At 56.6% G+C, this 23,308-nt stretch overlaps 2 protein-coding genes across 8 annotated transcripts; one reads left to right on the top strand and one right to left on the bottom strand.

Moving 5' to 3' along the window:
- Positions 1-110: 110 nt before the first annotated feature.
- Positions 111-16,573, bottom strand: ZDHHC18 (zinc finger, DHHC-type containing 18). Of its 7 annotated transcripts, none has more exons than XM_040651706.2 (13): positions 16,460-16,573; positions 14,491-14,602; positions 11,122-13,559; positions 10,325-10,485; positions 8,168-8,317; positions 6,760-6,897; positions 6,227-6,275; positions 5,643-5,745; positions 4,106-4,215; positions 3,364-3,463; positions 3,079-3,101; positions 1,128-1,220; positions 111-999 (listed from the first exon to the last, which is right to left on the bottom strand). In XM_040651706.2, exons 3-13 carry the CDS (start codon positions 11,364-11,366, stop codon positions 861-863), a joined length of 1,311 nt encoding a protein of 436 aa, XP_040507640.1. In that variant the 5' UTR covers positions 11,367-13,559; positions 14,491-14,602; positions 16,460-16,573; the 3' UTR covers positions 111-860.
- C2 (complement C2) lies at positions 16,356-22,648 on the top strand. The gene is made up of 16 exons (XM_417722.8): positions 16,356-16,532; positions 16,775-16,960; positions 17,806-17,979; positions 18,369-18,464; positions 18,539-18,675; positions 18,973-19,111; positions 19,186-19,332; positions 19,407-19,496; positions 20,225-20,445; positions 20,840-20,951; positions 21,115-21,265; positions 21,357-21,433; positions 21,700-21,791; positions 21,929-22,064; positions 22,191-22,240; positions 22,335-22,648. Exons 1-16 carry the CDS (start codon positions 16,367-16,369, stop codon positions 22,518-22,520), a joined length of 2,160 nt encoding a protein of 719 aa, XP_417722.7. The 5' UTR covers positions 16,356-16,366; the 3' UTR covers positions 22,521-22,648.
- Positions 22,649-23,308: the final 660 nt, after the last annotated feature.

Here is a 23,308-nt window from a genome sequence, read left to right as displayed (position 1 = left end):
CTGCTGGGGGGGAGCACGGCCTCCCATTGCCCTCAGAGCACCCACGGGTGCCCCCAAACTGACCCAGCTGCAGCGAGGGACGGGGGATGGAGCCCAGCACCACACAGACGGACAGGAAACGGGAAAATCTTTATTTTGTTACAAAAGTAAAAGGCAGAATCCTACCAGGCTCGAAGCCCTTTGCACGAGGGGGGGGCCCATCCCCTCCATCCCCCCCCATCGGAGCCCCGTAGCGATGGAGCAGGGGGTGGGGAGCTCATAGGGAGGGCGAGCATTGACCGTGCACCGTCCTATGGGGTCGAGTGGGATGCAGTGGGCAACGCGCTGCTGGCTCAAACCCAACCCCCCCCCAGGAGGAGCCCCCAGGTAGGGCTGGGTGCTGGGAGCCCTGGCTCAGTACATGGCCCTTCCCCATGGTGGGGGGTGGAGGCAGGAGGAACGCAGTATTGCACTCGGGAGGGATGCTTGTATGGCTTTTTGGCCCCTGCTGTGGGCGGGGGGCTCAGAAAGGCTTTGGCTTGCACACGGCTGCTCTCCCCCCTCTCTCACAGCAGGAAGGGGGAAGGCACAGCGCTGCGGAGCGGAGGCACAGGCGGTGCTGATGGCTGTCGTCATCGGGGGGTTCGTGGGGTCCCGGCTTCCCTGGGGTGCTCCAAGAGGGGCAGAGGGGCTGCCGGCCTGCGGAGCTCCGCGCTGCCCTGAGCACACTGCACAGCCCCAGGAGAGGGGGAGGAGGAGAAAGAACTCACCTTCACGGTCGGCACAGCGAAGGACAAATGTCACATTACACACAGGGAAACTGAGGCACGGGGGGATGGAGGTGAGGGATGGAACCACAACGCGCTCCCAGCCCAGGCAACTCAAAAACACATCCCTGAGCCATGCAGGGCACCACTGCAAACACCACGGGGCTGCTGTCCCCAGGCCAGGCTGACCCTCGGGTCCAGCTCCATCTCACAGCACTGGGAGGGGGGAAGCACCCCGCCGTGCTCACTCGGGCTGCAGGAAGGCAATGGGAGCATGCAGGTATCAGCACGGCTGGAGGGTGACGGAGGACTCCATGGGCAGAGCTGGACATGCGGCGGAGATGAGATGGGCTGGAGGAGGAGAAGGAAACGCTTTCTTACCAGCCAGCCCCCAGAATGCAGGGCCGGGGGCAGAGGAGAGGGCACGTCCCATCAGGCTGTGCAGGAAACAGCGAAGTCCTGGCAGGCATCCTCCTGGGGAAGACACCAGAGTTACGCGCCGCAACGCCGGCGGGCACAGGGCGTGTGAGCTGTGATGGATGGAGTGTGGGGCCCAGATTGAGCTCGGCTCCATGCAGAGCTGCATGAGCAGGGTGACACCTGGCCCTGCCCTGAGATCTGGGGGCAAACCCCCCCCCCCTCAGCTTCAACTGGAGCTCAGTGCCCCCCCCCTGCAGCCCCATCCTGTGGGAGGGCTTCCAGGCGAGCCCTGTGACTAACACACCATCCAACACCAACATCCTCTTTTGTCTTAAAGGAATAAAATAATAATCCAAGCAATTAACTCTTTAAAAATATAATTTTATTACAACAAGTAATCAAGGAAACCGGTTTCAATAAGAACAGGAAGGAGCCTGGGCCCTGCTGACGCCCTGCACACCGCTCTCCTGGCCCCAGGCCCTCCTGCTCAGCCCTTGCCGGCAGGAGCAAACCCCTGGGACAGCCGTGCAGCAGTGGGGATGTGGGGGCACAGCAGCCTCTCCGGGATGCCAAGGTGGTTTTTAGGCTTCCAGGCTGAAGCACGCTGCCCATGGGATGGCACGGAGCCACACAGTTCCCACAGCGCTCAGTGAGGGCCATCTGCTGGGGATGCAGCAGAAATGGAGCAGCTGCCACGCTCTCACCTGGGGCCAGCCGGGCTCTTTGCAGAGGGGAAGGCAAGCTGGTGGCCATGGCGAGCTGGCAGCCCTCCACGTGGGCTGGCTCGGTCACCTGCTGCGTACAGCACAGCCCTGGCTAACTCAGCAGGACAGGCTGCCCCCACCCCAGGCTGAGACCCCTGCCTGCAACTCCCAGGAAAGCCAAGCAGGCAGCTTGACACAAAGCCCTGCAAGGCTCCACCCTGGCGCTAACATGCACAACGCTATCTAGGTCGAATATAAAAACATTACATAGAAAAAACATCTACAAATTGTGCAAAATTATCCAGCAGCTTTTAGTTACGCGATTCAAGTATTGCTAACAAGGCCTGTGGCTCCCCCTGTACTGCTCCTGTCAGCAATCTGCAGAGCTGGGAGTCCAACCCATGGGCTGGGAACGATGCACCACGGCTCACATGGATCGCTCTGAGCTCTGTGCTGGCCCAAAACCCAAAGCAAGAGCACGATGTGAGGCTGTCAGAGATCAGAACCTGCTTGCTGCTCCCTCTGTGTAACCACGTGGGACAGCACAGCCCTTTGGAAGTCACCACTTTCCTGCAGCTTCCCATTTTCCTACAGGCCAGAGGCAGCCAGGCTTCCCTGGCATGTTAGGGATCCCAAACCTCACAGCTGGAGCTTCTCACAAGGAGAGCTGCAGGATGGTGTATGCGTTTCTTCTTCCTCACTGTGAGGGTCCTCCTACCTTGTGCCCTTGCTGCAAAGCTTTGTCTTACTGCCAGAGCCAACACGCCAAGATCTCCCCAGCGCTCTCCCAGTGAGCGCACAGAATACAGGGCCAGCAGCAGCTGGGACACCCAGCCGGCTCCCACGGCTGCACAACCACAACTCAGCAAGGCACAGCAGCTGCTGGAAAAGAAAAGCCACTCCGGCAGCGGGTCAAGCCGAATACCTGGCCACTAAGACACACAGCAACCCCTCTGCATTGGCACGGAGGAGCAAGAAGCGTTCATGGATACAGCAGGGGCACCGGGGAGCTTCCACCTGCACCAGCCTAGCAGACAAGGCTCAGCAGCACAGCTCCAAGCAGGATCCCTCTGCCAGCCCCACGCCCCATCCTCAGCCCCTCACCACCCCACACAGGGCACGCAGCCGCTCCCCAGAGCGATGCTCCAGGCTCAGGGCTCTCCCCAGACCCGTTTTGCTTCCCAAGTGCAGGAGGGATCCCTGCTTACTGGCACCAGGCAGCCCCGGGGTCCTGCATCAGTCGGAAGTCCAGGCAGGTCACATCACAGTGAAAGGAAGAAACAAAAATAATAAATAAATAATGATGATGATATTAAAAAAAAGAAAAAAAAAAAGGCAACGTATGGCTCGACTGAGTCTTTGGCAGCTCTGCATCACAAGGCTGTCCTGCCTGAGGCCAGGGAGATGGTGAGAAGGGAAGGTACTGCTGGAGATAGGTGCAGGCATGGTGGGCACTGGGCTACATCCCGGCACCGCTACGGCACGCCTCCTACCATGCTGGTGTCAGGTTTGGCTCCAAGGGAAGGGATTTCGCTCTTTGGACTGGCCGGCGTCCCCACATCTGGCTGGATGAACCCTCTTCTGTCTATCAAACTGGAAAACAAAAGGGGAAAGATGCAAGGGGAGGGGGGTCAGGATGCAGGACATGGAGATTGGACTGCAGACCCTCTGCTGGCCCGGGCTGTAAACCGACCCCGACCATAAAACCAAAACCTTCCTGACATGCAGACAGCTCTGCTGTAAAGACAGAGCTTTTGGGCCCACAGGAGGTCTCCACAGCTCCGTGCCCACCACACAATGAAAGGTTTGGGTTGCCACAAACCCAAGTGGGAGCTGCGAAAGGACTTTATAATAGGAATACAAACTAAATGTGGAAAGAATCCGGGTGAAACACTGCTCTGCAGCCTCCCAGCACGCAGCTCAGCTCCCTGAAGCCACACTGAGCACTGCTGAATGGCAATGCTGGCATTGCAGCACCTCTGAGGCCAATGAGGAGCAGTGGGTGATGCAGGGAGCAATGCAGAGAGCAATGCAGAGAGCAGGACGCAGAACGCAGAGCTGCACAGCATGCAGCCTAACTCTGCCCCAGTGCACCCTCTGGCGACAGAGCAGCGAAAGCAGCTGCTTGCAGCTTCCCTGCCAACACTAACAGCTGTTGTGGAGGGTTTGGTGGGATGCTGCCAAGCATTTCGGGTAATCCGAGCATTGGGGGCAGTGGAGGTGAAAGGCTCTCACCTGGGATGGAACGGTCCGCACAGCACCGCACAGCAGTTTGTGAGGATACTTTTATGGCTGTAAGGATTGGCAAACTCTGAGCCCCTCTTGTTTGACCAGGATCCTTTGATCTGAAAGGAAAGGACACGATGCAGATTAAGGTAGGAAAGAGGTGATGGTAGATAACGGTGTGATGGGGGGCTTGGTTCAAATCCTCGCTCAGGAGGTGGGAGGTTGGGCTTAATGCAGACCTCCTCCCTCGGTGTGACGAGCAGTATGGCAGCATGAAGGCAGTGTGCTTCTCTGCCCAGGCTCAGCCTTGCAATCCAAAGCTCCAGAGCTGTGCCCCCTCTATGCTGTGCACCATCAGTGCCACCGCCTGACCCTCACCCCCTTATTCTGCTGGGCTGAAAGCTCTTCAAGCAGCGCTCTGCCCAACAGTCCCTCTCATGCTCCAGAGGTTAAACAACCAGCAAGGGGACTCCCGGCCCATTCTGCAATGGGAGGAAATAATCTCACGTCCCCACCCCAAGCAGCTGCCACAAGGACTCTGATTTTGAAACTCGGGGCACATTCAGCGTAGGCGCACGCAGGTGGGCAGATGCTGTACCCAGCCTTGGGCCCCTGGCTGCAGTGAACCATTTACTACCCCGTTTCCTCCTTCTGTTTTTACTCCCCCCCCCCCAGATGCAGCACACGCCCGGGACGTGGGCAGCACAGCTGGAGGAGCCACGTGCTTTGGGCTCGGTGCTGGTGGGGCTGGGGTGTGACAGCCTGGTGCAGTCCTGCCAACCGCTCTCAGCTAACAGAATGGGGAGGAGGAAGAAACAAAAGGAGAAAAAAAAAACAACCAAACAACAAAGGGATGCAAACCTGACGGGATGCAGTGCTGGAAGCTTCCAGTAAGGAATACAGGTACTTCTGGTCAGAAGGGTGAATTTTGATTCCTTCTGAGGATCAGACAGATCCTGCTTTTCCATACAAACTGCCCTTCTCAGGGCACTCACTCAGCCCTTTGAGTCTGCACCACCCCAGCCTTTAAGGTACACCTCCTCAGAAGACATCTGTGCATTTTTTGCTTATTAGACACGAGGAACTAATAGAGACAAAGGGACTTGCCCAGGGTCTCTCAGGAAACCTGTGGTTAGACAGGATGCTGAATTGAGATCACCCAAGTCCCAGGCTAACACCCAAATCTCAGGGGCCTGCTTTCCTTTTTTAACCTCAGAACTCCTCATTTTAAGCAAAGCCACATAGAGAATGGAAAAAAAAAAAAACCCCACACATGTGACCCTTCTGACGTTTCAATCTGCTGCCTCCCAGCCTGACACCAATGCTGTCCTCCCACCACGCTGCTGTGTGCTGTTGTTCCCCTGCTCAGCTCTCCAAATTGGGAGCACAGCTGCTTCCTTTGCGGTGGATTATGGCAGAACACCTCACCCTGGTCCTACACCATGGCCAGGGGGTCCCGGGCAGCCTCACCTCTGCTCAGAGAGCAGCAGGGCTGGCAGCCCCCCGGCAGCTTTTGGGGTGAAAGGATGAGGGTTTGGCTACTCACGTCTTCATTCGTGGTCAGGTTCGAGGCAACTAAGTAAGTGTGAAAACCTGAGAGGCCCAAAATAGACCAGACTGAGAAAAAACAAATCACCAGCTCCAGCACAGTGAAACAAAAGTCAAGGAATGCTCAGGGAACAAAGTCATCCTGCAAGGAGATGGAAGCTGTTTTGGGGAGCTACTCACAGTTAAGACCACACCAACTGGGCCATGAAAGCACCCCAGCTACCTCTCCACCCCCATGCCATTCTGAGGGCATCCACCAATGCACAGCTTTCTCCCAATGTTCCTCTTCCCACAGAACCTTGCAAGCTGGGAATCAAGTTTGCTGCCCGACCATGGCAATGTCATTAGTCCCTGGCAATGAACTAGAAGTGGGAGTAGAGATGTAACCAAACTGGTGATGCCACCAATCTGTGAGTGTCTGACATCTGTCTGCCCCAACCTGGCATCTGGGGACTGAATTAAGCCATGGAAAGTACATCAGGTCACCCCTACGAAGAGCCAGCTCCCCTTCTCTGTTACACAATTAACTGCTGCTGCATCAGTGCTCAATTGTCCGAGCAGTTGTTGGCACCAAAAGGATATCTTGCAGGTGTTGTCTTCAGAGTGGTGAGGAATCCGTCTCTCTGAGAGCCTGCAAAGCAAATGGGACAAGCAACCACGTTCCAGCAGGCAGCCTCACACCTCCAGGCAGTGCTTCACTCCCCAGCACACAGCCAGCCCCTGTGGGCCAGAGGGATCTGTCTGGCTGCCCAAAAGCACCCGCAGGCTGCAGAGATGTCAGCGAGCAAGTGTAGGTCCGGAAGATTTAGAGCTGAAAGGGAGGTCACCTCCCCTGCAGGGCTAAGGGAAGACACACTCGAAGCCCACCCATTTGGGATAGCACCAAAGGCATTTGCTCTGGAGGGGATAACTGTGACCGGCTCTCAAGGCTTCTCTGCAGAGAGGAGCGGGGTGAGTCTGGGCTTCCCTGCAACGTGAACCCCCGTTTATTTGGGATACCCGCACTGGGAAGCCTGGCTTAAACCCACACAGCAACCTCGTGCTGCCGCAGGGCCCCGAGCTGCTGAAAGTCACCTAAAGCAAGGCGTGCTGCTGCTGCTGACAGCCGTACTTACGCAGAGTGAGGTGGGTGACAACGCATGCGAAGATGAAGGCCGTCAGGAAGGAGAGGGAGAGGATGAAGGCGTAGAAGTAGCGGTAGTTGCGCTTCCCCACGCAGTTGCCCACCCAGGGGCAGTGGTGATCAAACCTCTCTGAAACAGAGGAACACGGTGAGGGCCGCTGCTGCCCTCCGCTTGCTGCCGAGCTTCTGGCAACCAGCCGAGCACCGAGCTTGCACCCGCTGCACCGAGATCAGCAGCTCTCAGCAGAGCATCAGTGCTGAGAAGCTTGAAGTGAGCCCTGCAGCCTGTTCATACACCCCTTCTTAAAAAGTCATTTAAGGTCAAAACTTTCCTATCACCAAGCACTGCGAGCTTGCAAGCCTCGTGACTGGTAACATCTCCCATTACTAAAACTGAAAGAGAGCAGGGAAAGCGTGGCAGTTTCTCCAGTACCCAGCAGCACTGGGTGTGTACACACGGCGCTGCCGCTCTCCCTCTGTGTGTCTGTTCCCTTTGCAGGAAATAACATACAAAGTTATGAAAATATGGCTCTACAATCCAAGAAACTGCCTGGGAACCAAGGACAGGTGCAGTACGCCTGGAAACACTCTCATCTTCTAATGAAAGGGCTGGATCGCAGACTGAAGCACTGCTGTAGCTCTGCTGCGGGGGACACCAACACAAACAAAACCCTGACACAAAGGCAGTGCGTGCCTGCTGTCCCAGACTGCTCCTCTCCAAACGCTGTCCTGCCCGTGGCTGCTTTCCAGGCAGCAGATCCAGTGCAAGGAGGAGCCCTGGCCACCCACAGCTATCCCTGGACACAAAGCACATGGGAGCTCCCACACATAACCACAGCCACAGGGCTCTGCTGCTCCATCTGCCCCAGCGAAGTGCAATGTGTGGCTCCGGGGCCCCATGGGGGATTACCAGGAGCCTCATTCAAGGAGCAAAGGCTCTGCTCACACCACTGAGCCCTATGCCACTCCTCTGCCCACTCACACTGCTCCCTGCATGGGGCCTGGCTGCATGGAGCCCTCGGGGGCTTTTCTTGTCTTCCTTCCCTCCTGCCCCACCACAACCAGAGGGCACGGGGCGAGTGCACAGATGAGCTACACCACAACCTGCAGCGGTTTCTGTATCACCCGAAGGCCAGAGGCAGCCTGGACCTGCTGCAAACCTTGTGCTTGGTGGGGCCTTAACCACACATCATGGAACACTCCCCTCCAAAGCAAGGGAAGGAGACACAGAGCACTGGACATGCTGCACCCCCAACCCGAGCCACTTCTGTTTAAATGGAAGAGGACAGACCACTTGCTATCTCACTGTGTAACCCCTTGTGAAAAGCCAAAGCGGTCTGCTCAGGAACACAAGGCATCCCTACAGCCATGGGACGGGCACTGCTGCTTGCAGGACTCACCGACGCAGTTGTCGCAGACGCTGCAGTGAGAGGTGCGTGGGGGACGGAACATTTTGCAGGTGTAGCAGTACTTGAGCTTCACCACGTACTTGTTGATGACCACTTCCATCGTGCGGGCCGGCAGGCGGTACGTGGAGGTCCCCATGGCATCTGCAAGGGAGAGGAGGGACAGTCAGAGCAGTGCAGGGGACACCCGACCACCCCAGGACCCAGCTGAGGCCCCGTGGCACCCCAGCCTGCTGCCAGGCACAACGAGGCATTGGCACATCCCCATCACAGAGCAGCACAGCAAGCACGTCTCAGGTGCTCCAGGCAGATTTCATTGACCCGTGCACATCAGTAGCACAGGAGGGCTCCTCATCCTCATGGATCAAACCGAGGACTTGCAGAGAATGCTGTGCGTTTCACCCGTGTGTTCTGCACGTGGAGCTGGCAGCCAGAAACCGATTATCAGCTCAGCAAAACTGGGAGCTGGAAAACCTCTGTGCCATGTCTGCAGTTGTGGGTTATTTGTTTGTCTCAGCCACTCTTGAAAGAGCACCTTTCCCACTCCGGGGAAGGCTTTGAAAACGGAGACGTAACAGAGGAAGGTAAGAGGAAAATAAATGGATTAGATTACCAGCAACAGCTGGTGCAGCAGGCAGCATCTGCAGCCGGATTACTGCTGTCAGCACTTATAAATAGAAACACAGATAACCGCTCTGAGAAGATTTTCAAGCCAGTTTTTCAGTCGAGCGCAGAATTATCGCCTCGCAACTGCCTTCAGTGGGGCAGATGGGAAATGCTTCGTGTCGGCTTTGCTAAAGCACTTCTTACTGATGGTCACGCAGACCATGGGGGCACACACCTTCCTGGGCACTGCGGCACAGCACACAATGGCACTGATGCAGTGAAAAGCAAACAGCTGGGGGCTGAGCCCATCACACTGCCTTTGCCTCCTTACAGGGCTCAGGCTGCTCAGCCCAGCCCTGGCTATCCGCAGGATGCTTAAGCAGAGATTTGTCGTGGTTTACCAAAGGCACCTCTGAAACTCAACTAAAGCCTCCGGGAGGGATGGTCCCACTTGGAGAGAGTGCACAGATTAAGGGCTCCGTTCCTTCTCCCATTGGGCATTCCAAAGCATCCCAGTATTGGACATCCCCCCGCTGCACCCCTGGCTGAGTGCTTCCAGGTTACAAACCCACAGTGCCTTTACTTCACCCCCAGGTCCATCCTGCTCTCTCATCTCCTCCTGCACAGCCCCTCCACCTTCCCAATGCTGACCGGAGCACGGAGTGGCAGCTCAGCGGCCATCACAGCAAAATTCCTGCTGTGGGGTGACCCCACCAACACCAAGGAGAGGGAGGGCAGTGAGAGACAGGACTGTGCATCAGCACAGACCACCCTCCCTCACACTGAGATAAAATGACTGAGGGACCGCTCTCTGTGCAGCAACGATCTCCATCTCAGCACCAGTTTTAGCTCCACCGCAGCTGTCCCACGAAAACAGAAAAGAGGATCTCATTCCCACTTGCTTTTAGAAACACTTCCTCGATCCAGGAACCCCGCTCAGGAGATTCTGTCTGTCAAGTTCTCCCCCCAGATCCCAGATGGTGCGTGGATAAGCACATCATCCAGGGAAGCTTTTACTCTTCCAAGCGTGCCTCTTGCCTAGCCAGCTTTCTAAATGCTGCTTGGTTAATCCTTATCAGCTTTCTGTCGTGTCGGAGTCTCTGCACTACAGCCACGTCACAGAAGGGCAGAGGGGAGGAACTCAGGTAGCACAGAATTGGCTCTTCCAAGAGAGGGAAAATAAACCGAGGTCTGTAGGCTCAGCTGGAAATCACATCCTCAGAAATCCCAGCCCCAGATCTGAACTACAGCACGGACGATGAACGCTCTGCCTGTCTGCCCCTGTGAGCGCAGCAGTGTGACTCTGAATGGGGACTTTGTGCACCCCCAGCTGCAGCACAGCCGCCGACAGCACCACGCTCGGGATGCTGATGCCGTGAGCTCTCCTTCATCTCAGCTCTGTACGGAGCCGCAGCCTGGTCTGCCGCTGTCCCTGCGCTACAGGCCCAGGGCTTTGCCTGGGAAAGCAACGGGACAAAGCAGGAAGGAAACCTCTAAGCAGACAGCGTGCAGAAGCACCCACAGCAGAGGGCCCAGCTGTCTCACCGATGCGCTTCTCCAGGTCCGCAGCCTCACTGGGGGTGGCTCTGGGCAGGATCCCGGGGTCCCTGCAGCTCGTCTGGAGGAGGCAGCTGATGACGAAGAAGAAGAGGACAGCTGCGATGATGGGGATGGCCAGGGTCAGGTGTCGGGCAAGGAAGGGGCAGCTGTGAGATGACAAGATACGTATACATGCACTGTTACCAACCACCCCTTCAGAACCAGCAGAGACCTCTGACACAGCAGGAGCCAACACAGAACACGTCCTGCAGCACCGATCCTGCAGCACCAGCGCTGCGTGGGGCAGACAGCCCCGTGTTCTCCAGCACCGAGGCAGCAGCAGCAGCCTCCCCGCACAACCCCCGCCCTCCTCCATCGCAGCGCCGCTGAGCTGCAGGGTATCCCCGCTGGGAAGGGACCCTCGGGGGGTCACCGAGCCCGACCCCCACGCAGCCCGGGGGATCAAACACAGCGCGAGCTCTGCCCAAAGCGCGGAGGGAAAGGAGCGCTCGGGCCGCTCCGCGCGGCGCTTCGGGAGGGCGCTGCCCCGAGCTCGGCTGTCCGGCACCGCGCAGCCCCCGAACGACCGGCACGGAAAGGTCTCCGAGCTCAGCGCCGGCGCTGCCTCCTTCTCCTCCTTCTCCTTCTCCTTCTCCTCCTCCTCCTCCTTTTCCTCCTCCGCGTCCCGGCAGCTCACGCGCAGAACGGGAACGACGGACGCGACGCCGCGCACCGCACAGACCGCACTCCGGCACCGCCGCCCGAGGGGACGCCGGGCGGCACCGGGGGCTGCTCGGACTCACTCGAAGGCGAAGAAGAGACCGCTGGTGACCAGGATGAGGCCGAGCGTGAGGGCGAAGACTCCGCTGTGCCCCGCCAGCATCAGCCGGCCGCCGCAGTAGAAGCGGTTGCGGCCCGGGAACACCTCCCATTTCCGTCGGGGCCGCGGGTTCTCGCCGGGGCGCTCCGGTACGGCGGGCGGCGGGGAGGCGGCGGGGCCCGGAGCGGCGGCACCGGGCGGGATCTGCCGGTACTCGCAGTCCTTCATGGCGCCGCCCGGAGCCCGCAGCGCCCGGCCCGGCCCCGCCCCGCGTTGCAGCGCCCCCTGCCGGCCGCGCCGGGACGGTGTGAGCGGGGTGTGTCCGCCCGGACAGCGGCGGCGGCGCCGCGGGGCGGTACGGCTCAGCCCGGGGGGGTCGTTGCGGCCTCACGGGACTGCAGAGAGGAGCCGTAACGGGGAGCAGCCGCTCCGAGCCGGGCCAGCGACTTGCTGCTATGCGCTTCTCCTCTGTCGTAAGGACAGCAGCTCTTCCTGCGTTTTGGATCTGAGAGTTTCGGAGCGGGGGGCTCCTTTTGTGAGCGCAGGGTTTGGGTTTCTACCTTCCAACGAGATGGGAACCTTTCTTTACCATCTTCGGCATAACAGCGGGAGGGAGACGCACCTCCGCCTGCCGGGAACCGCTGCTCTTCCACCTCATCCCCTGCAGCGCCAATGGGAAGGTGGGAGGGGGGGAGAAGTCAGGATAAAACAACCCCATAAAAGAAAGGGGACGCTGGGAACACTGTGGGTACTGCCCTGGTGCTGCTTGGGAAGGGCGATCCACAGCTCCGGCTCTGTGCCGACCGGCCCCCTTTGTTACAATGAATCTGTGAGCGCCCAAAAAGCATAGGATGCTCTGAAAAGGAAGTGTCGGTGGGAGGGAAGGTATACATTTACATCAGCTGTCCGTGCTGTGACAGAGCCACGGGCCATACCCTTCAGCTACGCCATCTGCACTCAGTCATTGCTTAAAGGAGATTCTGTGTTACAACAGCTCATGTAGCAGAGTGGCAGGAACAAGACAAGGTGTGTTCCTCCATGCTGAAGTGCCTCTTTAGCTGTTAAAAAACAAAGAAATTGCTCTCCAGGTTCACATTGCGTTCCTCAAACGTTAATTTCAGTGCAGATAAGATAACTAATTCGACTGCATATTTGAAGGATAGAAGGAAATGTGTGTTTCTCCAGCTTGTTGTATCGGTGCTGTTTATTTTTCTGTGATTACTCTGCTCATATTGTCCAATTTTATGGTGATGAAGTGGTATAAATGCATACACACACCTGACAGTTATGCAACCGCTCTCCTGCATCCTCCTTTACATTACAAAAAATACACCTTTGTTTATTAAGACAGAAACAGCTTCACAACAAAACGAAACTCTGAGAAGTCAGATTTTTGCAAAGAGCCCCAGTAAGCAGTAGGTCAATTTTCACAAAGGCCAAAGCCTGGAGAAATCTGACCTTTTCATCGTGGTGGGTCACTGCCAATTAAGCTCCTTACAATATGTTTCTAGCTGTTATCACAACACCCACCACAGAGCACACGTACCTACTGAGATGATAAAATCATAGAATGGCCTGGGTTGAAAAGGACCACAATGCTCATCCAGTTCCAACCCCCTGCTATGTGCAGGGTCACCAACCAGCAGCCCAGGCTGCCCAGAGCCACATCCAGCCTGGCCTTGAATGCCTGCAGGGATGGGGCATCCACAGCCTCCTTGGGCAACCTGTTCAGTGCGTCACCACCCTCTGGGTGAAAAACTTCCTCCTAAAATCCAACCTAAACCTAAAATATTTGACTGCTTTGGCTTTCAGCTCTCTCAACTACTGCTGACAGAAAGCAATGACTTAATATACTAAACCAGACTGCCACAAGGAACAGCAGCACAAGCAGCCATGACTCTTTCAGTGTCAATCCCACCCTCACCTTGCTGCAGGTAGCACCAGCTAACGAGCTGAGCCTCAACTTAGTAATTACAAACTTGGCCAGTGCTTCTGCTTAAGGTTTATCAATCCCAAAGAACATACACGGAGGCAAGTTAATATACACCAGTTTAATAGAGAGGCACTCACCTCAGCAAGGGCAGCTGTGCCCACACCACCTCTCAGTGCTGTATTTATGACAGCAGGAGACAAGAAAGCATAATTCACAGAAAGCAGGGAGATCTGGTTGCAGCTGCAGAGCAGTTGCTCACAAACAAGTTTCTTGCTACGTGCAGAAGCAAGAGGCAGTCTGTATGTGCTCCCAAGCTGGCATGAGCCCTTTCTCATGGGCCAGTCACTTGTTTGGGCCTTGAGCTGTGTTTATTCGCATGTGATCTGAAATGCAAACTTACCAGGCAAACACACATGTTACAAAGGTTGTCTGGGATCAGTGGTACCTGTAGACTTTCCCCCTTTCATTTTCACATTTTGCAACAGATCCTGAAAGAGAGAGAAAAATTAAACAAATGCTGACATCTTTCAATTCCCCCAGGTGGTTTTGGATGGTGCCTTTCAGTCTCACTTAACCCCTGTTCTCTTCCCAGCCCTCAGCTGCACATCGTGCCTCCATGTTGAGCAGCAGAGGATGCCAAAGGGAGCAGATCAATGACTTAAGAATTAAGCCCAGCAGATGGCTGGAAGCCTGCAGCATTGTTCGGAGATGCAGGGCATGCACACCTCACTTCCAACACCATGTGTCACCACCTCGATGGTGGGAAGTTGAGTTCTACGATGGCTGCAATTGCTCGTGACAGGGACTACAGAAAACAGATGTTTGTAAGCTTGCAGGAATCACTAGCACAATTCCTCTCTGAAAAAAGGCCTATTTCTTTTCAATCACCCAAACTCTGTACAGGCTGAAGCTGCATAGGCAAATATGATACTTCAGATGCCATTAAAGGAATCACACTATACAAAGGAGGGATTTCATATTCCATGAAAATAAAATTGGGAGCAGAGCATAACCATAATGCATGAAACGTGAAGATATTTATTCTGGGAAATTATTTATGACTCCCTTTATTTTGCAGATACATGAGCTTGCAGAGGTACCTATGACACACTACTCCAGAAGAGATTTTCACTTGTCTGAATGGTTTTTTTCCATTGGAAAGATGAACTGAATCTTTGGGCAAACCACCTCTTTCTTTCATCCCTATCTGCAACCAGTGGCTGTGTTTCCCTTTTCTAACTCCCACAGGGAAGTACTTCAATCACTGTGTGCACTGAGTCTTTTTTTTTGTTGCTTTAAAATTCATTACATTATTCATGTCGCCTGGTTTGAGAAACATACAAACCATGAGGGCATCAAACAGCAACCAGGCATCCAAGTAACAGCAGGGAACTTCCTAAGATACTCAAAGCTTTTTACCTCTCCTTTCACCTTTCTGCAAAGTCTGCCTCATTGGTGGTCCTTCTCCAGTGATGCTTTCCCAGTTGTCAGCCATTAGGGGATGACAATCATAGTTCAACTTAGCACCCACCTGAAATGAAAAAACAAAGCTTTACTGCCTGTTAGCTGTTACAGAAGCAAAGATGATGACAGTGATCACATTCACATCTTCACCACCACCTGCTTTACTGGCAAGTCAAAATAGCAAGAAGATCCATTATTTATGAGCTACAGAATTCTTCCAGAACTGAAGGGATTCACCGAATCCTGGCAATTCAGGAATATTTTCTTCAGGAAATTCACTGTTTTAGATCTTGGTCCTTTCCCATGCAAGGAAATATGCAATTAACACACTCCATAGGAAGGTGTGCATGTTGGCACTGGGAATGTCCCTGCTTTTATTATTTTTATGCTGCCATGCATTATTATATTTATTTATATACATCTTCTTTGTATTTATGAGAGCTCTCAAAATAAAGAAGGAAATACCCCAATGAAAAACGCTGCACTGAAGCCTACACTGAATGACCACATATTTGCAAGGCAATGAATACACAGTGAAGATGGTTTGCACACCAGAGTGAGCTTACCCATCCCTGTTGTTGCATTCATTTTACTAATGATAAGAATTCTTGATCTCTGTTAGGGCCTGGGCACTGGGTACCAACGTGAACGTGGAAAGATAAATCTTGATGGAAAAGTGGAAAGGATCAGAAATTGCCCTGCTCTGTTAAGTGGCACATGGAGCCAGCACGAGACTTGAAACTCTTGGTTAAGAACACAAAATGAAGTGGCAGCATACATAACGTGGAGCTGAGGTTAAGTGAAGTGTCCACACAACCACGAGTGGGACCACAGTGACCACATTGGAAGGAATCTGGCCAAGAAAGTACAAGGACAGCACTACTTCTGTTTGGCAGGGGAGTGTCACCAGCAGATGTGTTTATCTCCCACGTGACAGGGATACCCATCCCTCTAAACACGTTACAAACCCTTCCTGTCTGAAAATCCTTGATTTGAGTGGAGGAAAAAGCTTCTTCCATGTGTACAAATGGAGCATTACACAAAGCAGAAAGTTAAGGATAGGATCAAGCCAAAGTTTAGAGGAACATCCCCTGCAGAAAGATGTGCAGATGGGCCTTTCTCCTCACCTCTCTCCATATGTGTAAGTTCAAGGTAATATTCCGTGTTGGCTGGGCATACCACATAGCAAGATCCACTCTCAAGGAAATTTGGCTCCATGGGGTTAATGGGGGGCAATGAGAGAACTGGGAGCAATGGGAGACGCTTGGGGTGATGGCGGCAATGGGGTTAATGGAAGGGAACTGGGGGTGGTGGGAGAGAGCAGCTGGTTAATTGGGGTTAACCCAAGAGTTAATGGGGGGAAACTGGAGTCAGTGGGGGGTGCGGGAGGTAACTGGAAGGAACCGTGGAAACTGGGAACACTGAGGAGAAACGGGTGATAATGGGTGCACTGGGGGAGAACCGGGAGATCACGGGGGCCTCAACTTGTGGAGAGAAGCCGTCGTGACACCATCACTGCACCCCCCTCACCCCCCCCCCCACACACACTGTCCCTTCTCATCCTCGCCCCCTCGCGCTCCGTCGTCACCCCGAGAACACTGCAAGGCGTGAGCCTTAAACCTTAAACTCCGTTAAACACCGGAGCCGTTCCCCCATTGACGTCATCATCCTACGCCGCAACGCCCCCTCAGCAACGTCCCCCTCCATTAGGCCCCGGGGGCGGACCCACAGTGCAGAGCCGCCCCCGGGGGAGGGCAGGGCCCTTCCTTTGCCCCCCCTTCCCGGCCCCGTTATCCCCGCGTTTCTCTCCCAGGGCTCTCAGTTCCCGGCTATGGCTCTGTGGGTGCTGCTGCTCCTCGCGGTGCTCCCCGTGACGCCCTCCGCCTCCCCTCGCTGCGCCCCGCAGTGCCCCCCCGGCACTTACCCGCACCCCCCGAGCCGAACCCGGCAGCGCTGCGGCCCCCCGAGGGGCCGCTCGGAGCCCGTCCAGTGCCGAGGTGCGAAATAGGTTGCGGGAGGTCGTCTTCCGGTTGGGGTCGGAAGTGGCGGGCGAATTCCGGGCTAGGGAGGAAGTGGGTGCACTGCAAATAGAGGCCGGGTAGGAAACAGTGATGAAAAAATGATTTTCCTGCGTTTGGGGTTCCCAGGAACGGGGCATTTCCACAGCGGTCACTGGAAATGGGGTCCGGGGGGAAACAGAACCCTGGGGGGTTTCATTGCCGCTTCCCACCCCCCGCAGAGCTCCGCTGCCCCGCGCCTCTCTCTTTCCCTCACGGCACCTTGGAGCCGCGCTTCCCCGCGTACTCCTCCGGCAGCGTCCTCCGCTTCACCTGCGACGACGGCTTCGTGCTGCGAGGGGCCGCGGAGCTGCGCTGCAGACCCGGGGGTGTCTGGAGCGAGCCTCCCCCTGTGTGCGACGACGGCGGTGAGCGGGAGGAGCCCTAAAGCCCATCTAAAGGGTCCGAAGTCCCTCCAAAAGTCCCCCAAGCCTCCAGGAAATGCCCTATTTATTTATTTATTTATTTATTGGGGGGGGGGGGGGGGGGGGCAAAATACCCCTGGGAGACCTCAAAATCCCTCTTAAACGCCGCAAAACTCTTGGGAGGGCCCCAAATCCGTAGATACCTCAAAATACTTCTGGGGAGGGACAGAATCCTCCATAGAGACTCCCAAATCCTTCTGGTGTGGGGGCAAAATCCCTCATAAAGGCCCTCAAATCCTTCTGGGAGTGGCAAAATCCCCATAGAGGTCCCCAAATTCTTCTGAAGAGGGGGTGAAATACATTCGTGGGGTGGACAAATACCTCAAAAGCCCTAAAATCCTTCATAAAGGCCCCAAAATCCTTCCCAGAAGGGGAGGTGAGAGTGTGGGCAGAACCCTTATGATCACCGCCAAATCCCTCATTGACGCTGCAAAATACCATTGGGGAGGCAGGGGGGAGACTGTCAAATCCCTCTTACAGACCTCAGAATTCCTCATAGAGTTCCCCAAATCCTTCAGGGGGATGGATGGGATGATAGGGGTTGAAGGGTCCTTATGGGTCTGAGGGGGTAAGGGCAAAGAAAAAATATCTGGGGGGGGGGGGGTGGTATGGGGTTAGGGGGTCCTTGGAGTGGGTCAAGAGTCCCTATGGGCCTGGGGTGGGGGGGGGGGGAGACGGGAGTTAGATGGGGGGGGATCCCTGTGGGGTTGGTGGTCATCCCTATGAGGTGTGTGGGTCCCTTTTGGAGGGAGTCAAGGGCTCCATACATCCACTGATTCTCTCCCCAGAAGGTGACTGTCCCCCCCCTGTGATACCAGCTGGGGGGGTGACAACCGGCAGGGGACGGCACCATGGGGCTGAGGTTAGGGTGCGCTGTGGGGCAGGGCTGCAGCTACTGGGACCTTCCCAGCGCCACTGCATGGAGACTGGGAGGTGGTCCGGGCCTGAGCCCACCTGCCGCAGTGAGTGGCACTGTATCCCCATATCCCCATAATGTCCCCAGGTCCTTGTATGTCCCATATATCCATGTCCCCATATTGTCTCCATATCCCCAAATACCCCCACATCCCCAAAAACCCCTATGCCCCTACGTCCTAGGGGGCATAATGTCCCCATGTCCCTAAATATCCTCATATTGTTCCCTTTTTCCTGTGTCACCAGGTCCCCATGTGTCCCTATGTTCCTAAGTCCCCAAATGTCTGCAAGTCCCCGAGTGTACCCATATCTCCACATCCCCATAATGTTCCCAAATGTCCTCATATTGTCCCCACGTTCCCACTCCCCCAAATGTCACGATTTCCCGTGTCCCCAAATCCCCACATCCCCATGATGTCCCCATGTGTCCCCACAGACCCCTATTCCTACGACCTCCCTGAGGACATCAGCAGTGGCCTTGGCTCTTCCTTTGCCTCCATCCTGGAGCTGGCGGGTGCCCACACTGAGAAGGGTGAGCTGGGAGACACTGTGGTGATACCACGGTGACGTCATCACAATGACATCACGCTGACATTGCGGTGACAGACACATCCCTGGGGCGCCGCATTGTGCTGAACCGCAATGGGTCCCTCCATGTCTACGTGCTTCTGGACGCCTCTGGCAGTGTCCAACAGGACAACTTCGAGCTCTTCCGGCAGAGTGCGGTGGCCATCGTGGACAGGGTGCGAGGGGGCAGCAGGGTGGGACCATGGGGAGACCACAGGGATATGGAATGGGACCACGGGGGGATGGGGAGGGGAAAGGGGGTGGGACCACGGGGAGAAGAGGTGGGACCATAGGGGGATCATGGAGAGATGAGGAGATGGGGTGAGGTTGAGACCACGGGGAGATGAGGTGGAACTATGATGGAATGAGATGGGACCATGAGGAGGTGGAATGGGACTAAGGGGGTAAATCCCAGAGGGTGGGGGTCTGGAATGGGTGCCCTGAGCTGTCCCCATCCCCCTGTTGCCCCATAGCTCAGCAGCTTCGAGGTGCCCCTCAGGTTTGCCATCGTCTCCTTCGCCAGCCGCACACATATCATCATCTCCACCACTGAAGACGATGCTTCCGATGCTGACGTAGTCATTGCGCGCTTGGAGGCCATGAAGTTTGGCGGTACATCCCCAGAGTGGGCAACCCCAAAGTTGGGAACGCACTGGGGATGCACTGACATGATGTTGTCCCCTTAGTGCACGGGAACGCAACAGGGACCAACATGCACGAGGCGCTGTTGGAGGTCTACCACATGATCCTCTTCCAAGTGGAGCGGTCAGTGAGGGATGGCCAACCCAACGCGTGGAGGGACACGCGGCATGTCGTCATCCTGCTGACAGACGGTGGGGACAATGGGGGGACAGTGGTTGGGTGGATGCTGTGGGGCTGGGCTGAGCTCCATCACGCTGCCCCATAGGGAGGTTCAACGTTGGCGGACATCCCCGGGACGCGGTGGCCAAGATTGAGGACGTGCTGGAGATCAAAGGGGACCGTGCGGAGTACCTGGGTGGGTGTGTGGGGACACCAGCAGGGAAATGGGGACACTAAGGTTGGCTTTGGGGATCTCTGAGGTGGATTTGAGGATCTCAGTTAGAGAACATCTGAGGTAGCACTGGGCACCTTAAAGGTGGTTTGGGGGACTTCAGAGGTGGACTGGGGACATCAGTGGGGCCATGTGGACACCAATGGGGACACTGATGGGGGTGTGAGGACATCAAGGTAGGCCTTGGGGACCTTGGGAGTGGCTTTAGAGAGCTGAGCAATAGGGTTGAGGTGTCCTCAGTGGTTCTGGGGACCTGAGCTGGGCTTTGGGCATCTGGAGGCCACCCTGTCTCCACATCCCTGCCCCCACTGTCCCTTTGCCCTGGCTACTATTTGCTGTTACACCAGCAGTGGGGTCAATAACCTGGTTTCCTCCTATCCCCAGGGCCAGTGCCCCATCCTCGGTCACCAAACCCCGATTTGGTGCCTCTAACCCTGTCCCCATGATCAGACCCCACGGCAGATGGCCCAAACCCCATTCTAGGGGCCCTGAACCCTGTTCTAGGTGCCCCAAGCCCTGTTCTAGGTGCCCACAACCCTATTTCTGGTGCTCCAATGTTCATGTGAGACATCCAGACCACAATTCTGATACCTTCAGCCACCTTCAGTGTCCTCAATCCCAACTCAGGTTCTCCAAACCCTGCTCCAGGTGCCCCCCACCCCCTTTCTCACCCCCTGACCCCTCGCCCCCAGACATCTATGCTTTTGGGGTGGGGACCCTGGAGGTGGACATGGCCGAGCTGGAGGCAGTGGCCACGCACCGCCGGGATGAGCGCCATGCCTTCAAGCTGGCGGATGCATCGGCACTACGCCAGGCACTGGAGGGAGCGTTGGCTGCCACTGCCATTGGGGACCTCTGCGGTGTCATCATCCCTGCTGGCACTGCCCGGCCACCGTGGCATGTCGTTCTGAGGGTGGGCACTGGGGAGGATCCATTGGGGTTGGAGATGATTCACTGGGGGCGACTGAGAATGGAGGGGAACACGTTGGGTACCATCTTGGATGGGGGATCCCTTGGGGAATGTTGGGGGTCAAAGGAATATTTACTGGGGATTCATTGGGGATGGAGGGGGGAACCATTGGGGATGGAGGGGGGATCCAGTGAGGATGGGGGGAATCTATTGGGGACCACTGGGGTTGGGGAGGATCCATTATGGATCGCTGGGATCCTTTAGAGACTGGGATTCTCTGGGGTTGGAGAATCACTGGGGTTGGAGGAGTCCATTGGGGATGGGAGGACCAGTGGGGACAGGGGATTCCAATGCAGACCCTGTGTTCTTGCACCCCCTCCCCCCGGTACCCCCCCAGACTGGAGCACAGCAGCGTTGTGCAGGGACCCTTCTGGGGGGCCGCTGGGTGCTGACGGCTGCGCACTGCTTCCTGGGGGGTGAGAGCCCCCATGTCTGGAGCGCCGAGCTGGGTAAGGCCCCAGAAGTGGGGACTCCCTCATCCTAATCCCAGAGCCCCCCCCACCCCACTAGGACCCCACCACCCAGGACCCCCCACCCCACTGGGACCCCAAAATCCAGGACCTCTCCATCCTATTGGGACTCCCCCAATCCCCATTTTTGGGGGATCTGCAGCAGGGGGTCAGGAGGTTTCCATCCGGGGGTGGAACCTCCATGAGGACTTTGACATCCGGGGGAGGGCGGCATGGGGGGTCCCTGAATTCTACGACTATGATGTGGCCCTGGTGGAGCTGGAGAAGGAGGTGGGAGACACAGGGGCCCCCAGGTGAGTGGGACAGTGGGGTGTAGGGGGGAGGGCAGGATGATGTTGAGGGACTCCTGACCCCCCTAAGAAATCTAATTCCCTCCAAAAAAAGGCGCATCTGCATACCCTGCACTGAGGATGCAAACAGAGCTCTGAGAATGGCACCAGGGACCACATGCCAGAAGCAAGGTGGGGGCACCCAACATCATTCCCACCTCCGTGTGTCCCTGTATCTCTGTTTCCACATTCACCAAATGTCACAATGTCTCATATCCCTGTGTCAGTATCCCCCTCCAGTATTGTCACCATATCTCCCTGTCTGTACGTCCCCATTTCCCCCTCTCCACATTGTCCCCAAAAGTCCCCATATCCCCAAATGTCACAATGTCCTATATCCCTCTGTCACTATCCCCACACATCCCCATACTATCCTCATGTCCCCAAATGTCCTCCAGAGGCGGAGCTGTTGGGCCACACTCGTGTCCCCGCTGAGTTTGTGTCGCTGGAGGGCAAGAGGTTGAGCGTCAGGATCAAGGAGCGAGAGGAGGTGTGGGCTGCCCCAAGGCGCAGCTCTACCCCATAGTGGGACCCACAGCCCCACACACCCTCCACAACAGCGAAGAGTCCCAGGAGGGCTCTGCCCCACAGCAGGACCCTGCCCCATAGTGTGGCTCTGCCCCACAGCGTGCCTCCTGCCTGAGGGGTGCAGTGCAGCCTGGGATGCCCCATGCCAATGCCTCTGTGAAGGATGTGGTGACAGAACGGTTCCTGTGCAGTGGGCAGGAGAGCGGCGGTGAGCACGAGGACATGGCCTGCAAAGGTGTGTGTGGGGGTCCCAAATATCCCCATCCCCACATTCCCATATCTCCATATTGTCCCCACGTTCACTCGTCTCCGCATCCAAGTACCCATATCCCCATACCCCAATGTCCCCAAACGTTCCCAGGTGAATCCGGGGGTTCCCTCTTTGTGGAGCGCCGCCACCGCTTCCTCCAGGTGAGCACTATATGGGGGGGGGGGGGGGGTCCCTGACTTCCCCCACCCTGACCCCCCACCCATTTAGGGGTCCCTAAACTCTCCCTTCCTGCAGGTGGGGGTCCTGAGCTGGGGCACCTTCAATCCATGCCACAGGGGGGGCCGCAACTCCGAGGGGGGGCTGCTCCGTGCCCCAGCCCCCCGTGGCCACCACCCCCGGGATTTCGCCATCAGCCTCTTCCGCATTCAGCCCTGGTTACGGCGGCACCTGGGGGGGGTCCTGCGCTTCACCCCCGTGTGACTCCCCACCACGGCAGGACTCCCCCCCCCCCCCCCAGGGGTCCTACCCATTGAACTCCTATCGGAGCTCAATGGGACCCCCCCCACCCCAATCTGTCCCTCCCCCCCAAATAAAGTTGTGCTCCTGATATTGTGAACTTCCATAGGTGGTTGAGATGGGAGCGGTATGGGGTGGTGGGGACTTTTGGGGTACCATTGGGGGCACTCAGTAGCACCACTGTGCTTAATGAGCTTCAAATTTAATGAGGCCCCATGGGGCTCACCTGTGGGGAGGGCTGTAGACTGTGTTCAATCACTCGCGTTTCCCATAACCTGCCCGGAGGGAACAATATTACACAACCCTTTCCCTTCCCCGGCTCCAAACCCTGACCCACAGATCTGGGACCCACGGAAGGAGTTGGATTCGGACCCATGGCCACAGCGCTGCTCATTCTCCTGCCGCTGACCCCCCTCACCAACCCCGGCCGTTGCGTGAACCCCAGCACCGGCCCCACGGCTCTGCACCGTATCTCTGTCCCCATGACTGCCCGATAGCGTTCCCCCTTGGCTGCCTCATGTCTATGCCCCACAGCTCCGTCCTGGGACGCTCCCGGAGGGCCGCTGGGAGCTGACTGCTGCACACCGCTTCCTAGGGAGGAGAGCCCCCGCGCCCAGAGTGCCGAGCTGAGCCCCAAACGTAGCGAAGCCCCTCGTCCTCACCCCAGAGCCACCCGACGTGGGGACTCTCCACCCAGAACCGCCCCCCTCCCCCGGCGGCCTTCACGCACCATCACCCGAACGGGCCCCATC

This window comes from Gallus gallus, chromosome 23, assembly GCF_016699485.2.
Source record: "Gallus gallus isolate bGalGal1 chromosome 23, bGalGal1.mat.broiler.GRCg7b, whole genome shotgun sequence".
In the NCBI taxonomy this organism is placed as follows: domain Eukaryota; kingdom Metazoa; phylum Chordata; class Aves; order Galliformes; family Phasianidae; genus Gallus; species Gallus gallus.
Note: the sequence above shows the minus strand (reverse complement) of the source record. Positions and strands in the feature narration are given on the sequence as shown.